The sequence below is a fragment of the Ornithodoros turicata genome, chromosome 9 (genome assembly GCF_037126465.1).
Source record: "Ornithodoros turicata isolate Travis chromosome 9, ASM3712646v1, whole genome shotgun sequence".
Taxonomy (NCBI): Eukaryota; Metazoa; Arthropoda; class Arachnida; order Ixodida; family Argasidae; genus Ornithodoros; species Ornithodoros turicata.
In genome coordinates this window covers 17,668,314-17,686,498 of record NC_088209.1, presented here as the reverse complement: position 1 = coordinate 17,686,498, position 18,185 = coordinate 17,668,314, and the positions used below count along the sequence as shown (strand labels likewise).

The 18,185-nt window shown below is 46.7% G+C and overlaps 1 protein-coding gene across 2 annotated transcripts in view; it reads right to left on the bottom strand.

Annotated features, from left to right (window-relative positions):
- Nucleotides 1-18,185, bottom strand: part of LOC135368249 (band 7 protein AGAP004871-like) — a 254,066-nt gene that overhangs the window by 212,814 nt on the left and 23,067 nt on the right. Inside the window, exon 1 of one of the 2 annotated variants that reach the window (XM_064601406.1) lies at nucleotides 3,541-3,704. The exons of the other annotated variant lie outside the window; for it this stretch is intronic. Coding sequence (XP_064457476.1) covers nucleotides 3,541-3,613 — 73 coding nt within the window. The 5' untranslated portion in view covers nucleotides 3,614-3,704. Of the gene's footprint in view, nucleotides 1-3,540; nucleotides 3,705-18,185 lie in introns of those variants that run through there. 2 annotated transcript variants of the gene reach the window in all.

Here is an 18,185-nt window from a genome sequence, read left to right as displayed (position 1 = left end):
AAGAAAATATCATCCCTGAAAGTGCGCTGGAAGACATCCCAGAAGAAGATGGCATCCGTGCAGTCGAGAAAGGAATGCTCTATTGTTTGCTCTCCGGGCAGAGACTGCAGTTGAAATTATTCCAGGGAACCCAGAAGCCCCTGTCGCCCAGCCACGAGCGTAGCAGTAACGTTCCCGTGTGAAGGTTTCGCGAAGAAAGGTTTCGCTTTTGCGCTAATGTGCATGCGGCTCACACATAAAAGGATGTCACCCTCGGGCTTCGGTTCAAACATCGTGCGGTACGTTGGTGGCGGAAAGAGGGAGTCTAAAATGGCTTGATACATCCCCTTCCGAGTGGTCTCGAACAGAAATTCTCTGGAAAAACCGCAGCAGAAACCGGAAAGAGGCGGCTACTTGTAGAAGCCCCTGACGGACATTGGTGTGTCATAAATCGTGGACACAAAGACCTGAGGAACTTGATCACGAAGAATCGCAGAAAATGCATTGTTGCAGGAAGGAATTCAGTTGTTCGCATACAAACCAAAAACGCCAAACAAGTTGGCGGACAAAGAGGCAGGAAAAACCTAGAGCCACGCAGTTTGATCGGCTTAGAAAGGTTGCCACGACGCATCGGCTCATATGCGGAATTCCATATAAACGTGCAGAGGCACCTCCGGAGGCGGCTAACATATAGGGCCTAGCGCACTGGAGCACTTGCAGGTAGTGGCTTACCCGGGACGCAAAAAGCGTGTTCACAACATATGACCGGCAAAAAAAATGGAGAAATTCCTGAGAGGTTTCCAAGCAGCCACGACGTGTCTAAAGTGGGCAAGGATGGGCGTCCAGAAAGGACCAGACACTCGGCAACAGCGCAGCTCAATGCTTAGGGATTTTGGGGGCTGGTTGGACCCGGACAGGTTTGCCATCATGCTAGGCGTGTTGTCCCACCTACCTAGCCACGATCCACTGCATTTAAGCCAGCTGACACACGCTAGCATCCTGTTGAACAAAAAAGGGGTGATATCGTCGGCGTAGGCAAGCACCTTGACCTCAAACGCGTGACTCCGGAAGCCACGGACATGTCGGTCCTTCGGAATAGCATGGCACAGTGGCTCGATATAAAGGGCGAACAGTATGGGTGAAAGCGAACAACCATGCTTGACAGACGACTTCACAGACAGAGACTGAGAGAGAGCACTATTGACCTGAGACTTTGTGTGAACGTCACGATAGAACATGCTAAGTTGCTTACCCACTTAAAGAGAACACATCCTACATTCACGAGGCGCAGGACGAGGAGAAGGAACGTATGGCTGACTCTGTCAAATGCCATTTCAAGAACTAGGTGAACTGAAGCAGCTCTCAGTCCGAAGAAACCATAACAGTTGAAAACCGACCACGTCACATGTACATTTGTGAAAAGGGTACGGCTGCCAATACCACTCGTTTGACGTTCCCCAACAACGTACGGTACTAGCTCTTGGAAGCAATTAGTCCGTATTTTGTATTTCAGCAGTATTTTAGCAATTTGTCCATGCACATTGGCTAGTGTTATCTACCGATAGTTGCTTAAGCAATACGCGGGAGTCAGCATCACGTTTCTTCAGAATAAGGACTGTACGGGTGCTGATGAAAGACGGTGGCAGCGATCCACAAGGGAAAGCGGCGTTCAGTACCCTATACAGTCAGTACCGGCGCTAGGAAATCCTTGAAGTGCTTGTAGAATCCCGACGTCAAGCCGTCGGGAGCAGGAGCCTTTCCCGGCTGCCGATTAGTGGTGGCCTTGAATACCTCGTCAACTGTAATGGGCCCGCTAAGCCTTGGCTAGGTTTCTCTTCCGAAAACAGCTCACATATTAAATAAATGAGTTTTAAAGATTCGCAGTCCCTTTGCAGCTAGGTAAGCACCAGCCATTGAAACACAATTATGACGTCAGCAAGGCACACCAGTGGAAGCGCAGCGCAGGCGATGGTCTCCGGGTGTCGTCTGCTTCGCGTTCGTAGCAGACGCCGACCGCCGTCCTTCGCGCCTGCCGGTCGGTCGCCAAGGGCAACGCCAAGGGCCCTCCAGCAGCTCCCTGATTGGACTTGTTCGTGTGACGTTTCCAGAGAGGGAATTCCAGAATACCCTCAACGTCCGTCGTCTGCTCTTGCCATGCGTTGCACCAAACTGCACAGAAACAGCTCCGCTAATTCGCGTCGGGTTTTCAAAGTTAATATCGGCGATGAACGCGCAGTAAGAGGGCACCATAGTTTCCGAATCGACCCTGACGGATGCGACAGTCCCTTGAAAGACGTCACTGGTCAGACAGATCAAAAAGTAGGTGGAGCTTCGGGCATAGGCAGGTACAACTAATGGCCAGACTCTCCTTTAATACACGTGTTATGCAGAAAAGTTGTGTATTTAAGAGTCATAGTACTGTTGTTAAATACTGCGCGTCGGTGCAGTCGTGCTGCGTACAAGCTGTGTACTCCGTTCTGTTCATTTTGTGTGTGTGTTCCGTTCTGTGTCTTCTGTGCATTTTTTTCAAGAGAAATTGTCCCCGCATACTATACACAGAAACGTCTTCGTAAAGGCGTGAAAAGCACCTCGTTGTATGGAAGCTAGGAAAACGAGAGAAGCCACAAAGTTCCTATTTTGATAATGGAATTATCCGTGTAGTCACATGGGTGACATTCTCACGGAATATTTTAGTAAACAAAATACACAAACCGACACTGAAGATTTTTGTATTTTGTTAATGTGATCTACAGGACTTGACTCCCCTCGTTCGTATACGCTTCTGGAATATACTAGTGGAAAAAATAGCGAAAACACTGCTCACGGAGCCGAGGCTCCGTCCCGTGTTATGTTGAGCGTTCCCACGCTGCCGGAATATCAGGATTTAGCAGACGACACTTAGCAGATGACATCGTGAACATCTTTTCCTGTCGTCTGCTAAGGGATATCTCGTGGCTGTGTCGCAGGAAATTCCCCACAGTTAGCAGCGTACGCAGACACGACGTTGACAACACCACCTAGATACAGAACACGATCCTGATTGGCTGATTCTTACGTTTTACGTCACGTCGACGAGTAAGCAGGCTTTCTCTGTCTAGGTGCTGTTGACGTTGAGCGCTCGCGATTACGTGAAAGCAGAAAGTTATGACGTTTTTCGCATCTTCCGCTGTAGCATTGTAAGGGATGCGAATACACGTCATAGGGACGGCAAAAGGGACACGGTATAGGGACGACATTGTCCTTCGCGGAAGACACCGTTACTTTGAGGGCAACATAAAAGTAACGGGATTTAAACGGTTGCGCTGTTCGTGATTTACGAGCGAAAGAAGCCGCCAGTTAAACCTATCCCTCTCCCTCCCCTTCTCAAGAAGCGCTACAATGCGGAGAGGCCTTGAATTGGTCTTCTCGACCGTTCTGCTGCTATGATTCGACAAATCGTTTGAGGAGACCAATGAAAGCCCACTCCGCATTGTCGCGCTTCTTTAGAGGGAGAGGGGGAGGAAAAAGTAAAGAAAATAAAGCAAACTTAAGGTTACGAAAAAAAAAAAAAACTCTTCCTACCTATGACGGCAGGATGGTTCACTTTCTTTTGCGGTTCCTCCTGGGTTTTGCCTTTGACTTTCTTCTTTCCCATATCCTATAACGCTTCCGTATCACTCACGAGGCAGTCACAGAAATGCTACAGACACCGCCACATAGACACACACACACATCCAAGCCGTGCATTCAAACAACGCAAAGAGACGCACGGAAGGGTGACACGTGACAGCCCCGTTCTGTATGAGAGAAGAAAAAAAAGCAACGAGCCTGCGTATGAGTTCACGGAACAGCGAGTTCGTCAGAAAGAAAAAAATAACAATAAATCACTTCGAGGCTGTTGCTAACCATGCTAAGAAGAAGAACCTTGAAGATGAACTTCCATCTTCCCACCCAGTGCATTGTTCGTTCTTATAACCGCTTTGTTTCTGTGACGGATGCTGTGAAATGGTCTTTCTGCTTCGGTGGTAACATAAACGTTGTGCAAAAAAAAAGAAAAAGAAAAACACGCCTGTCCTTTTGAACGACGGAGGAGCCAAGTTTTTTTGCGACTTCTGCTCATTTTCTCCCAGCCCCCTGGGAGCAGACCTTCGCCGCATAGCGTGCTTTGCAAAGCATTCAAGGTTCGTGACCGCAACCAGTTTGATCCCGACTATAGTCAGTGACAACATAAGTCATACACTTGACCCCGCCCCCACGCAAGAATTGCTCCGCGTGCGCGAATGTAGTGCGACACGGCCAAGTGGGCACTGGGGAGAGAAATAGAGAGAGAGAGAGTCGGCACCAGCTCTGGCCGGCACTACATCGCGAAGCGGGGGCGTCGTGCAAAGGCTGGTAGCCAAGCGCAGGAGCCTTCCACAGATGAGTGGGCGGTACCCAATTGTAGGACTTAAGTTGTAGCTGACTATAAGTACAGGAACAACAGCTTTGTTTTGACGGTGACTATGATGATTATCGGGGTGTTTCATCGACAGAGGTGATACTCGACATTCCATAAGGAATAAGCGGTACTCCATACCCCACGACGAGCTGACGAGCCTCACAGTGATTGCTTTTTTTTTTTTTAATTCCGCGTTGGGTCCCGTACACACATGTGGCACACATGCGCGGAAACCGCCAGCGGGCTGAGGTTGGGCGACAAGAAAGAGTACTTTGCGCATAGCAGTTTTCTCGTATGATATCGTTATCTGCCCGGATTTGTTGAAAACGGGAGGCGTACGCCTTTTCTGTGACAATTATGAACAGCATAAGTGTCACAAAAAAATGCGTACGCCTCCCGTTTTCAACAGATAACGATATCATTCGAGATGGTAGTTGGCTAGGAGCGTGCTATGCGGTGAAGTTCATTTTTAAGAGTGTACGCCTCGCAAATCAGGAGCATAGGTCGTCGAACTCATGAGGGCCTTGATCGACCTCGCTCACCATTCCATCATGGAGAATGATGTGTGAAGTTGAATGAATCGCTACGGGGTGACGTGGTGTTGAAGTGGAAGTTGAACGAAGAGCTACGATCTGATGTGATGTTGAAGTTAAAGTTGAATGACAGGTTATTATGTGATGGGTTTCTGAAGCTCAATTTGAATGATGGGCTGTGATGTTATGGTTTACGATGGTGATGGTGATGTGATAGACTGTGCGGAGACCCAATCATGGCGTATCGTTCCGTGCAATGGTTGCCCATGAGCCTGTTGCGAGGTTTTAATGACTTTAATCTATAAGGTTTTCTGTGAGGTTTTAATAAGTTGTTCGTCAGTTCTGTTGGAAGCGTGTACCGGTCATAACACGCTCCGTTTCGGCGGCCTTGACCACTTACTATACGCTTCAAGAAACGTCTCGAAGAAATTATGAAATCAGCGGCGATAAAAGGAGCATCCCGAGATGTTCCGGCACGAAGCAGCAGATTTTTCTTTTATTTTCTTTCTTTTTCTTTTTTCGCCTCGCAACCCCAAGTTTCATCATCAAAAAAGATAAGCGCGTAAACGGCACGAAGCGCAATGTTCGGATGCTATAAAACGGGAGCCGGGCTCCATCGCGTAACCTATATGAACGAGACGGGTTCCAGGAAAACTGTGAAACGTTAGTTTTATCGCACCCTGAGCGGATACGACCTCAGGCCAGCGGAAGGAATGAATGTGAATTTCATCGAGCGCCGCCGTTTCATTAACAGTTACAGCAATTTAAAAAAAAAAAAGAAAAAGGAAAAGTCTGGAGTGGGTAATTACATTGGGCAGATGGAGAAGGCATATCGGACGATGTACACCTGCTTCATTCGAGTGATGGGTGTTACGTATATAGCGTTGACGCCGGTAATATACGTTCTTATCAGAAATTAAAATACGATGTTTCCCTGGCTGAAGCTTTTAATGTTAGGGCCACCATCGTGAAATAGAATTGTTTTCGTGCATTAAACGCTCGGGCTCGCAGCAGTTTAAGACATTTGAAAATATAATATAGTGTTTCGATTTGTACCATATTCGACACGATTCCGTTGGCACCCGATATCGTCCATCTGGTAAACAATAAACAAATAGTCCCTCAATAGTCCACATATGTATATCATGGATACCGTGGATACACAAGTCAAAATGGAAGAGACAGAACTATGTGAAGAGACCGAGTCTTGAAACTGTCATCACTAACTCAGTCATCACGAGTTCACTCAAGTAACTTAATCCCGTTCACACTGACCTTGTCTCTTGCGACCGAATCTTGTATGCAGTATATGGTAGAATTCATTCTGCATGTGCAGATGTTGTCGGAATGACCAAAAACCCACGGTTTTTATTTATTTATTTTTAATTTTTGCTTACTTTCCTTGCCTGAAGTAGACTATTTGTCCCTTCCCTGGGTATGTTTTTCGGACACTGCAGTTATTGCCTACTTTACAACAACAAAAGAAAAGAAAAAAATACAGGACGGTTACGACTCGTGTAACGCGAAATTCATCGTCAGCTGTGCGTGTGGTAAAATGAGGCCGGATGAAAGTGTGTAGACAAATTTATTCAACCGTGATGAGTATTGATTTGTGGTCGCTGAAATGGTTGGCGAGGTGAGTGGTGTCCTGAATGAAGTGGCTGTTCTGGAACACCGAGTCTATGCATGAGCCATGCCTAGTTGTGGGTTGGCGGATGTCGGTGCACAGCGGAAGGTCCAGTTGTTCGGACATATCACTTAGGAAAGTGGTGTTCTTGGCCAGTGGAACGTCCACGTTGAGGTCTCCGACGACGAGAAGCTTGGGCGTGCGGTATAGCGCGAGTATACATACACGATAATGTCGCGGATGCGTTTCGGCGCTGCGCGAGGCGAGAACTAGCACACAGCCACCACCACGAGCCCTGTGAGATGCTGCACGGCACAGCTGACACTGTAAAACTGACGTACTTTGTTTTTTATCTCACTTTCCATCGATAGCGGTTGTAAACTAGCGGCATTCTCCTCATACAGCCGCCTCTCCTACAGCCGTACATTCGCCTCATATAGCCGAGCACATGAGCGCTATCTTGCTGGGGTCGCGGGATATCTCGATGCGACGTGATGCACCGGTACTACCGTGTACTGTCCGGTACTGTCCGCGTGTGTACCGGTACTGTCCGCGCCGGTATGTGCAGCATGAAGGGGATGACACTTTCGATGCTGTGAACGCGATACCAAACTACAGTAACCAAACATCCATGTATTGGCAAACGAAACTCGTGGCCATTTTCACGTCGTCGTCATCGTCGTCACCTTACCCGTCTTGCCGCTTCGAGTGATCGGAAGCAAAACAAATCCCAGCTTCCGTGACGTCACGGCTGTTAAGATGCTCACGATTGATTAACGCAGACACACCGCTCAATATAGCGCTATAAAAGTTGACCGGGGCTCTACTTCGACAAGAGCGGTTTTATAGCGGTTCGTAGCAATGCGAGGAGGAAAGTATAGCGCGATTTTCTAGCGCTATGTAGCAAAGCGCTATATGTGGGAACTGGCCTTAGCGCTAAGCGCACATGCGATAATAGTTTTGTGCGGACAAGCGAATGCCGACGACGCCGACGCGATCTCTAGGAAAGTCTTCACTACACAGCTGACGCGGTAAAAGGCCTAAAAATAGCCATGCGATCCGAACAACACTTCGAAGCTAGAGTCACTAAATAAGCTACGCTTCAGAGTAGCGACACTGAGCCGCCATGTTGTTTCGGATGACCTCCAGCGCCATCCATTTAGCGCTCTTCGAAGTGTCGTCTTCTTCCACTGCTGAACTTCACCTTCATCTATTTCTACTGCCAAAATAGAGGTGGGGCTGGAGGTCATCCGAAACAACATGGCGGCTCAGTGTCGCTACTCTGAAGCGTAGCTTATTTAGTGACTCTATTCGAAGCCAATGCAGAAAGCCCAGCCATTATGGAATCTCCTTCCGCTAGAACTGCATCAAATTAATAACTACGCCTCATTTTTAAAACAGGTGAAGATACTTTATACTTTACTTTACTTTACTTTAGATACTTTATAGTACTTTATACTTTATTTGTACGAAGATACTTTATTTGTACGATGTGTAAAAAATTCCAACATGTTGCACGCGTAGTTCTTTGTTGATTATGTGTCGTACGTTCTTCACGTGTTTACAAATGTTAATTGTCGACAGCTACCTCCTTCCTTCTTCTTCTTCCCCTTTTTTCGTTTCACAACCCAAGCAGCACACAACCATTGGTCCAATATCGGTCCAACATTGGCAGCCAATATAAGTTACATTGGTCCAATATTGGCCGTGCAACTCGGTCCGATATTGTACCAATGAAACTGCCAATATTGGTCCAATGTTGCAAGCCTGTGGTGAGCCAATAAAAAAATGTGAATGATCTGTGTAGCTGTATAGTAACTGCCACACCAGTGTAGTTTTAATATGTAGCACAACAACAGGAACGCATTACATTACAAATGATTACTTTTTTTCTTTCATTTCTTTTGTTATATTTTTTGTGTAGATACTCAAACTTTGCCATCGGTGGCACGCGGTGGAGCGATAGTAAGATCCCGCTGGGCTGTCACTGCCGCTGTCGATCCTAGGTTTTCTCGTAACTGCGTGTAACGTTGTACTCTAATGCTTATTATCTTCCTCTTTGTTCCCCTTTTTTCTTTTTTCTTCCTTCCTTTTCTTTTTCGCTTTCCCCGTTTATTTCTTTTCCTATCCTTCCTTCCTTTTTCCAATTCCCCCTTTTTCTTTCCTTGCTTTTCTTTTTCGTTTCTCCGCTTTTATTTTTTGGGGATAGCAAGCCGGCTCTTTGCCTGGCTAACCTTTCCATTCATCGTTTTCTTAATAAGCATATACCCCCCCCCCCCCCGCCCGGCTTACTCTGGGGTCCGGGTAGTCTCACTGAACTACCCATGATAGAAAACATATGCGAGAGAGTGTGTATTGGCATCAAAATTGAAACGTAAACAAAAAGGGAGCGTAACTGTCCTGTAGCGGTAAGAGGCATACGTCTTAGCAACTTACAATGAATCTGTAATCAATTCAAGGTGCCTAACGTACAACAGCAGTATTCATCCCTATCAGGTATTGTGTTTTTGATTTGAACTGACGCTTCCACTGTCGTTCTCTGCTTCGCCGAGCAAAAAAAAAAAAACGATAATTTTTGTGCGTGGCTTGAAGTGTGTTACTCGAATAACTTCAAAATTAGCAGCATATGAACCGTACCAATAAGAAATATTTGTTGCCAGAATATTTCGCCTGACCACAAGTTAAATTTTCTCAGATCTATATTCTGGTTGTTCCCTTCACATAACGCATTTTGGAAATATTACAGTACAGCCATGCTCCACCTAGAATTACCAACGGAGTGCCGATGAAGGTGCATTGGTTGAAAGCTGGCTACATTGGCACTTCGGTTTGATGGAAAACCAATGTAACGCCAATGAGACGCCATCGTTCGTTAAGCAATTCCAGAACGTATACACACATATGGGCGACATGGCTTCATACTTCAATAACAACATTGGTACTCTGGTCATCTTCTAACATGATATACTTTCAGTTTTGCAAACTTGCGGATGAGCCAAGATAACACCAATAGATCCATAATAAACCGCCATTTAATGGCTCGTCATTGGCTTGATTGGACCTCCTTGGGCCCAATGAAACCGGGATAGTGCCAATATTGAACCAATATTGTGTACTGCTTGGGAAGATATTACATGTTGTTTAATTACTTATTCCCGGAACGGCGTCTCACCCTACTTAAAATAAAAACCGAATCGAATAAGAAGTTGTACAACCGGATCGGATATACATGCAAGACATGTACGTATATAAACACGTGTACACAGCGACTTATTCACAGGGACCAGAATATGAAGTAGCGCTCCCTTCGTTTTATGCCTTGTCTTGCGCCGTAATCTGCTATACGTGTGCAGCATCCGAACTGTTCAAATACAGGGTTTTTTTTTTTTTAGCCTTTACAGAATGTTTGTGCTGCGCATGCGCACTGGTAGAGGGAAGACGCGGCCGGTGGGTCAGTGTTGCTAAATTTGGGGAAAAGTCGCTAAATTTAGCGGAACATCGATTCGATTCGAGTTGTTCGCTTCAGTATCCGAATAATTCCTATATTCGCACAAGCTTACTGTTTGTGATACGTTTTTCCATGAACAATTAAATTTGTGTTTACTATATTTTACTATATGCAAATGTCGTGCAGTGTGCCACCGTTTCTGATTTTAGACTAGTTGAACTCCCCGCTTATCATTACTTCACATTTCTCTCTGCTTTTATTGCTCCTCTTTTTTTTATTTTATTTTTTTATTCTCATTATCTAATCCAGGGTAATGAAGCGGCGGCAGCCAGTCCGACAATCTCGCAACTTAGATCATTTTTTTGCTTCTTGTTCCCATCATCATCGTCACGAATGCAACCTCAGTTCTGTGAAGTGCACTTCAGAAAGGGGTGTTTCAGGGGTGTTCAGAAAGGGTCTGTCGCATTCGTCCAGGTTGATTCCGGAACTACAGCGGCGAAGTGCTCCTCGTTCATCGTCGACAATAACGCCGAAAATTCGACGCGTAAAGTAATAATAATAATAGTAGTAACAATAATAATAGTAATTAGTAGTAGTAGTAGTAGTAGTAGTAGTAGTAGTAGGGTAGTTTCTTTGGCAATGTGATGTACTGTATGGCAAGAGCAGACGCCGGACGTTGAGAGTACCCTGGAATTCCCACTCTGGAAATCAGAGAAAACGTCACACGGGCAAGTCCAATCAGGGAGCGCCCTTTGGCGACCGGCGGAAGAGCGGGAGTCTACAGGTCATGTGATCGTGTCATAGATGCATTCGCCATTCGTACTGCCAGAAGCGTAACACTGTGTTCCACGCGAGATAGCAGCGTAAGAACTTGCACTCACAAGCGGCGATTTTCGAAGCAGACGACCTCGGAGACAATCGCCTGCGCTGCGCTCCCATTGGTGCGCCTGGCTGACGTCATCGTGATGCTGCTATCGCTGGGGATTCCTCAGTGGTAGAGGGAGGGCGAACATTTAATACTCGTTTATTTAGCACGTATACTGATTTCGGAATAGAAATGAGCAGAGTGTCACGCAGAGCCAAACATTACCGTATCGGCCTCACACACATGTTCCCGCATGCGACAGCATCCAAATCTCTGCCATGAGTACAGGCCGCCAAAAGCGCCATGCAGACACAGTCAGCACACGTTCGAATCCCGCTTTCTTAAACGCACACCAGACCGTATCTTCAACCAGGCTCCAGGTCGAAGAAGCGCCTTTCTCCAGCTAATCTGATAACGTTGTCTTTACAAGGCGAGATCGTATTAAATTTATCTCGTCACTACTAAGCTGCGAGTTCCTGGAGAACGTACATTTGCAGTAATTAAGAAACCTAGGGCGTTGCTAATTCTCCGTTTATCAGAGGCGAAGCTCCAGCGTGCAGCGGGTCCGATAACGCGCCGCGCACCCGTCTTCACTCCCCAACTGCATTAAAATTGCAAGAGAGAGAGAGAGCGAGAGAGCGCGCTCGCGGGAATCGTGCGCGCAGCTCATCCAAGACGCGGACTCCGCGTAGTTTAATTTCTCCAAAGTATCTAGACTATATCTCTGCGAGCAGTTCAGTTTAAGCGCGATGAATGTTGCAAATTTGGCCGCCGCGCGCTACTTCGCAACGTTGTTTGCATCGTTAATGCTCTGGAATAGGAATCTTAGTGCGCTAAAAAGCGTGATGCTTCCGTGAAGGAACAGATCAAAAGGTCGAATTTTATACGCACGTGGTATACGGGCGACGACGCGTCGTTAGAGCTGACCGTGCTGATGACGACCGAAAAAATGCTATATCGCCGAAATGGCTCAAAAAATGCTTTTAGCGACAGTTTCAGCGAGACAGCAAAACCGAAAAAGTAGGCTTGAAGGTTTTCTGTTCAAGTGGAAAGTTTGGGGCAACTGGAACGCGAAGGTACGTACCGAAAAATTAGTGTGACGACAGTGACGTATCAGTTTGAAATTGGGCTACGGACTCGCACGCCCTCTGTGTGCTTACAGCGGCGTTAAGTTTTATAGTTATCAGTCTTGTTTTACCGGTCCTAAGATGGACTACAACCAACAAGCCCACACGTACATAACACCTTCTAGCGTATCCTGTCTGCCATTTTCATGTTTACATGTGGCGTTTCGCACATACGTGTCTTGAATCCTCTTCAAAATCTCGAATCGAATGGTCGTACATACCTTACTCCTTTTGGACTTTCGCTTCGCTGTTCAAATATTGGCGTTCACATAAAAAAAACAGACATACATGTCGCCACAACTTGTTCATGAATCAACATGTCGCCACAACATGTTCATGAATCAACACGCGCGCTACGAATATAGGAGCACGAAAAACCATCCACGCACGCAAACAGGCGAAAGTGAAGTCAAGCAAAACGCAACGTCCGCAAAAACTTCCACGAGAAAATGAACCGGAGAAGACTACCTCTGGTCTACGATTGCTTCTCTTTTCCCTCGTAGCTTTTGCTTGGGCGTGCACGATAAAGTACATGTTTATTCAGTGCAACCCCTCCGTATAAGAGCTGCATTGGATAAGACCCACAGTATAGCTGTGCTGAAAGCGTATTCAAGAACCGCTACCATCTTCCCACAAGAGAGATTTGCGAAGAATAGACGCGGACCAATCGGTTTAGTGGCGCTGAATGGGGGTCTCCGAGACCCCACTGGGAACTTCCTTTTATGCGGCACAAAGCTATCTCCCACTTATGATGCAGATCAGTCGTTATTTCGAATATCCGCGTGACAGGCATCCTATTACTGCGTTCTCTATAGGTTCCGTCGGCACCTAAATGAGACGACATTTCCGGTGGCGGAGTACAGTATCAGTGTTTCCGCCGAATGCTTTGGGATGAAGTCGTGCATGCTGAACACGAGGATGCCCTAAGCCAGCCATTTCTGTAACTATACCCTCAAGTGGTCTCTTACATCAAAGTCACCTTGTCCTAGACGCACGGCATAGGGAACATCATTTTGACGTTGGACTACTGTTCCTCTGTTACTAGGTTACGGAGATACTTCATAGCACGAGCGTCCCACGGCGCTATCGGAGTTTCCCTAGCGTATCGCCGGTAGGATCGGATCTCCTCGAGGAATAGCGCGACGCGCTTTGCGGGGTTCCGCAAGGAGAAGAAGACTAGGACAACTACGCGAGAAGCAAGATGGCGTTGCGGACTCCCGTAGCGTTTTTATGCTGCTCAAAGTGATTGCGAATAACCCTTCGTGGATGCAACGAAATGGATTGCAATAACAGAACTCATCAACAGCGTAACAGCGAAAGGCTTCACGTTTCAGGGTTCGGGATTTGCCATGCGGGAGCGCTACGTCGTTAATTACCCGTACCGTCTCCCTCCACTGTGTATACTAAAACGTCTACAGCGTCAGTCTCGCGTATCGTGATATCGTTTCGGATTATCATACCGTGTACCGTTCCGGGACGTTGCAAAGTTGTTTACTAAAACTCGTTGTTGTAGCACGCACGCTTCCCAACAACAACAACAACAACAACAATAAATGAAGAGGTGATGATGACATGGGATGTTTCCTCGTGGTAGCCACAGGACACTACCCCACTTCAAAGTGATTAATATGAGAGGATGAGAGAGAGACTTCCCAAGCCGTTGATAACATTCCCAGATGAAGGGGCATATTGGTGCGAAAATTTATCTTCGTAGAATGAAAGATGTGGTTACCTTCACACGGCCACAAAAGGAACAGCATTCATGCGTTGCGTCGTTCGTGATTTATGAGTGGAGGAAAAGTGCCGATTTCCTCTTTCCCTCTTGCTCTCCTTCTCAAGAAAGCGAACTGTGCGGCTAGCGCCCTCATTGGCCCCCCGCAAAAACGACCTCCCGTGATGACTGGACGAATCGTTCGCGGCAACCAATGAAAACGCTCTCCGCATTGTCAGGCTTCTTGAGAAGGAGAGGGGGATGAAAAACGTAAATTTCAAATTCATTTCGCACACCAACCACGATCGGTGCGCTTCCGTTCCTTTTGTGTTGATGTCAAGGTAACAACATATTTTAGAAATGACGGGTATTTTACCTATTAGGTGTATTTTACTCAGCGAGGAGGAGTTTCTGCTCTTTAGTGCCCCTTGAAGCACGCTGTGAAGATGTACCTGCAAATTTGTAGCTAAACAAAGTTTAAGAAGAGCAGTGAATAAGACATATTTTAAGTAAAAAAATCACAGTCAAACGGCTTAAACGTCCACGATACTAAAGACAGCCTTAACCACATTTACGTACGTGAAATATCGTCACAATTTCCGCCGTATTGACCTGTACGTATACATCACGACGGTAATACATATGTAGAGCCAACAGTAGAATATTGTATAACGCGATCATTAATCACAGCGAGAAAATACGTTTCAATTCTAATGTACGCGCTTCTTGCTGAAGCAGCGAGAAAGGTGGTTATTTTATTGAAGGTATCAAAGGGAAGATTGATAGCCTTTGCTATTAGTTCTATTCGGCGGCGGCGTGACACTAATCCGATGCTATTATACATGACCCTCGTGTTTCGTTTAACATAACATACTTATTGAGACACCTGTGTCAAAGTGAATCTGTCAGGCCCTGGCACAGGGACTACAAGCATTGTAGTGGACAGTATATGGACGACCCTCTGTTTAAACATCTGACGACACGAGAAAACTGGTTCGAGGCAGACTTGTACAAAATACTTAATAATAATTGGGTGTTTACGTCGCGAGACAACTGAGATCATGAGCGACGCCACAGCGGTCGGTCTGTGGATTGCTTTTGCCCACCTGAGGGTTCTTTAACGTGCAATGAAAGCTCATTACACGGCACCCCGTATTTAACGTCCCTCGCGGAAGACGGCGTGTCTAAGCAACTTGTACCCTGCCACCAAGTTGCTGGCGTCCTCGACCGGGTTCGAACCCGCGATCTCGGGATCAGAAGGCGAACACGCTACCGACTGAGCCACCGAGGCCGGTGTACAAAATACTGCGCAAAAGTATTTAAAATAAGATACTAAATACTCCACGGAAAAAGTATTTAAAATAGAGTACAAAATACTCAAAACCGAAAGTAATTTGAGTAGAGTACAAAATACTCAAAACTGAAAGTAATTTGAGTAGAGTACTAAATACTCTAAGAAGTATTTAAAATACTCTTTAAAGTACTTTAGTATTAGCAGTAAGTGAAACGCGTATTCTGAACGTGGCTTACAAATGAAGGGAATAAACTTCATCAGCCATGCATATCTTTCATTTGCAACGTCTTGGTGTCAAGTAATGTTGGTGAACCCAAGTAAACTTTGTTGATATGTTCTGACCCAAAACTTCATAATCCTTCCTCTATGTCGGTTCGTGTCTTTCAACCTCTGGCACAAGTTTATTGCTTTGATGACCAAGGAAATAAATGCCGGAATTATCTTGTACCTAATCCCCTGGTGATTTACCTGGCAATACGAATAGCAACGGTTTTCTGACGAAGTTGGCTATTGACAAGCAAGGCCAGGCTTGGGACAAGCTTATTGTACAAGAGGATAAATGACAGATTCGCGAATTCCCGAAAAAGGAAAAAGAAGAAAGCCGGTCTGGCCTGTCAGTCGGTGCCTTGCAGTCCGTCTTTTTTAATTCCCTTGCACTGGTGCTTTATCGATTTTATTTTATCGGTACCACACGTTTCCTTATTTTTTCTATTGTAATCGCGAACCGAAACAACAGATCAGATCTAAGAAAAATCTTTCCGGAACAGCACCGGTGCTGCCCCGACGACCGTTTTACGACGCGCATTCAAAGACTCGACCCACCCGGGGGCGGACCGCGTTATCAAGGGCCCCTCTCCGGTATATGAGGGACCGGCTCCCCTTTGCTTCCGGCCACCGCTTACGCGGAGTTGTATTGCCGACTCTATGAGACGAGCCACAGAAGATTGTGTACTCATCTTCCTAAACTTCCCCTAACCATTTAGCCCGCCTGTTAACCTTATCCTGCCTATTTCTATTCCTGAGTCAACAACTCAGACAAGTTCTAAAACACTGCCACGTTGCTATCGCGCTGAAATGCAGCATCCCATCGTATACTTTCTTGGAATGCCAACACCGCTGTGCTTCATACGTAAGCAGGCCCGCATATCTTACCAATTCCTTCCCCTGGAAAGCTTTACAATGCTGGAGAAACCTGCTTTCATTCAGTTGCTTCGCGGCGCTAACAACAACAACAACAAAAAAAAGAAAAAAACATACTTTCATTCATACTTACTCACTGAAGTGGAACATGATGATCCTGTGCGCCACTCTAACGCCTTTGCACTGCCAGTGTTTGAAGAAAGTTTGCGGCCCCAACCGTAGCCTTTCCCTCCCAAGCCACATGCGCACAAAATAGATCACCATATTTCTGAATTTCGACTTGCTACAACAATCACCTCCATTAACAACCCTACACCTATTAAGTCAAACTTAATGAACAATTTCTGCGAACAATTAAATGAACAATTACAGTGCCTCCAATAGTGTTGAACGGAGACCTGAGCACCGCAAAATTTCAGAAAAATGTTTCTGGAACAGCATAAGCGATACTGCCCCGACGACCGTGTTATATAGGCCGCGCATTCAAACAAACGACCCACCTGTGTATTGTCATCAAGCAGGAGAGCTACCTATGGACCACCCACCATGTATTGGCATCATCGTGGAAGACAAGCCATATTGGCTACATATATATGTGTTGGCATCGGAGCGGAAGACCAGCCACAGAGACTGACTCCCTCTAACGTTTCACACGGACTAAACTAAGGCTACGTAGATGCCAACTCTAGAGCAATATGATCTCTAGATTAATATGTGTGATTAATATTGGCTACCCACCACCTGTGTATTGTCATCAAGCAAGATAACTACCTATGGAAGTAGCCTCTTTTACACAAAACTCTATCTTACATACCAGATAACAACGCTCCAAAGGGAGATTGCTTTTTGTACGTGTCATACCCTGCGAACAATTCTGAAACTCCGGAAGAGTCGCTACGGGGGAGCAGTACAATCCTAGTGGGCTTACTAGAACTTGATATGCCACTCACCTTGATCATGATCAAAGAGCCGAGTCGCTGTAAGCCAGCGAGTGGCGCGAGAACGCTGGAGCGGCACTGTAGTCTCGCCAACAGTGCCCGAAGGAACATCAACCTGTGGCTCAGCGGCATCGACAGCAACTTCAGCTTCAGCTTCGGTTGCCGCAGCCGGAACCACGTCCGACTGTTGGGGGGAACCAAGTGGATGGTCAGACGCGCGAACATCGGTCTCAGAGTCGTTAGAAACGGCCGCCACACGACTCGCCCACGTCTTCACCATACACGATTTAACAGAGTGGTCTCCACCACATCTACGACAGGGCCGGGCACAAGTGCTACGGCCCACCTCACCACATCGCTCACACGCCGGTGCCGTACACGCCTTTTTGAAGTGTCCAGACTGGCCGCACCTGAAGCACACTCGACGCATGCCAGGGTAGCGAATTATAATTCGCTTTCCACTTATACGCAGGAAATTAGGCACCGGTGGCCTCATCTCCATTATCACACGGCGATTGCCGGTCTCAATGAAGCTGAGCTCTGGGTGCTCGTACGTCTCCCGCGTTATCTCCTTGACAGTGCCATACTGGCCCAAGGCAGAAAGGATATGCGAATCGTCCATCGCAACAGGAGCTTTCGAGATTGTTACAACGGTGAGGTTTGTCTCCAGAGAAACTAAGGGGACCGTCTCACCGAGAACCTCGACACGGGCTAAGCCCTTCAGGGCGGAGGCCCCCACCAGAGACATTGCCCTAAGCTCAAAGCAGGACTCATCCTGGTGCTGAAATGAGCGGATGACACCCTTAGGGGCACCCGAGGGCCAGGAGGAATTCCACACGCGAAACTGCCTGAGGCAGCGTCACGCGGAAGTCGAGCGGCCTACTGGCCATCGCAAGTACAGTGACCAACACGGACTACCCCATGTAAAGTCCAAAGTGAAGCAACCCTTGAAAATAAGCAAAGGAAAGCAGGAGCAGATAAGAGAACAGCAGCTTACCACGTCGTCGTCGTCGTCGTCGTCGTGCACCATAGACCATAAGATAAGTGTGTATTGCGATCAAGTACGAGAACTACCAACTGATCATAACAGAGTGTATTGGCATCAA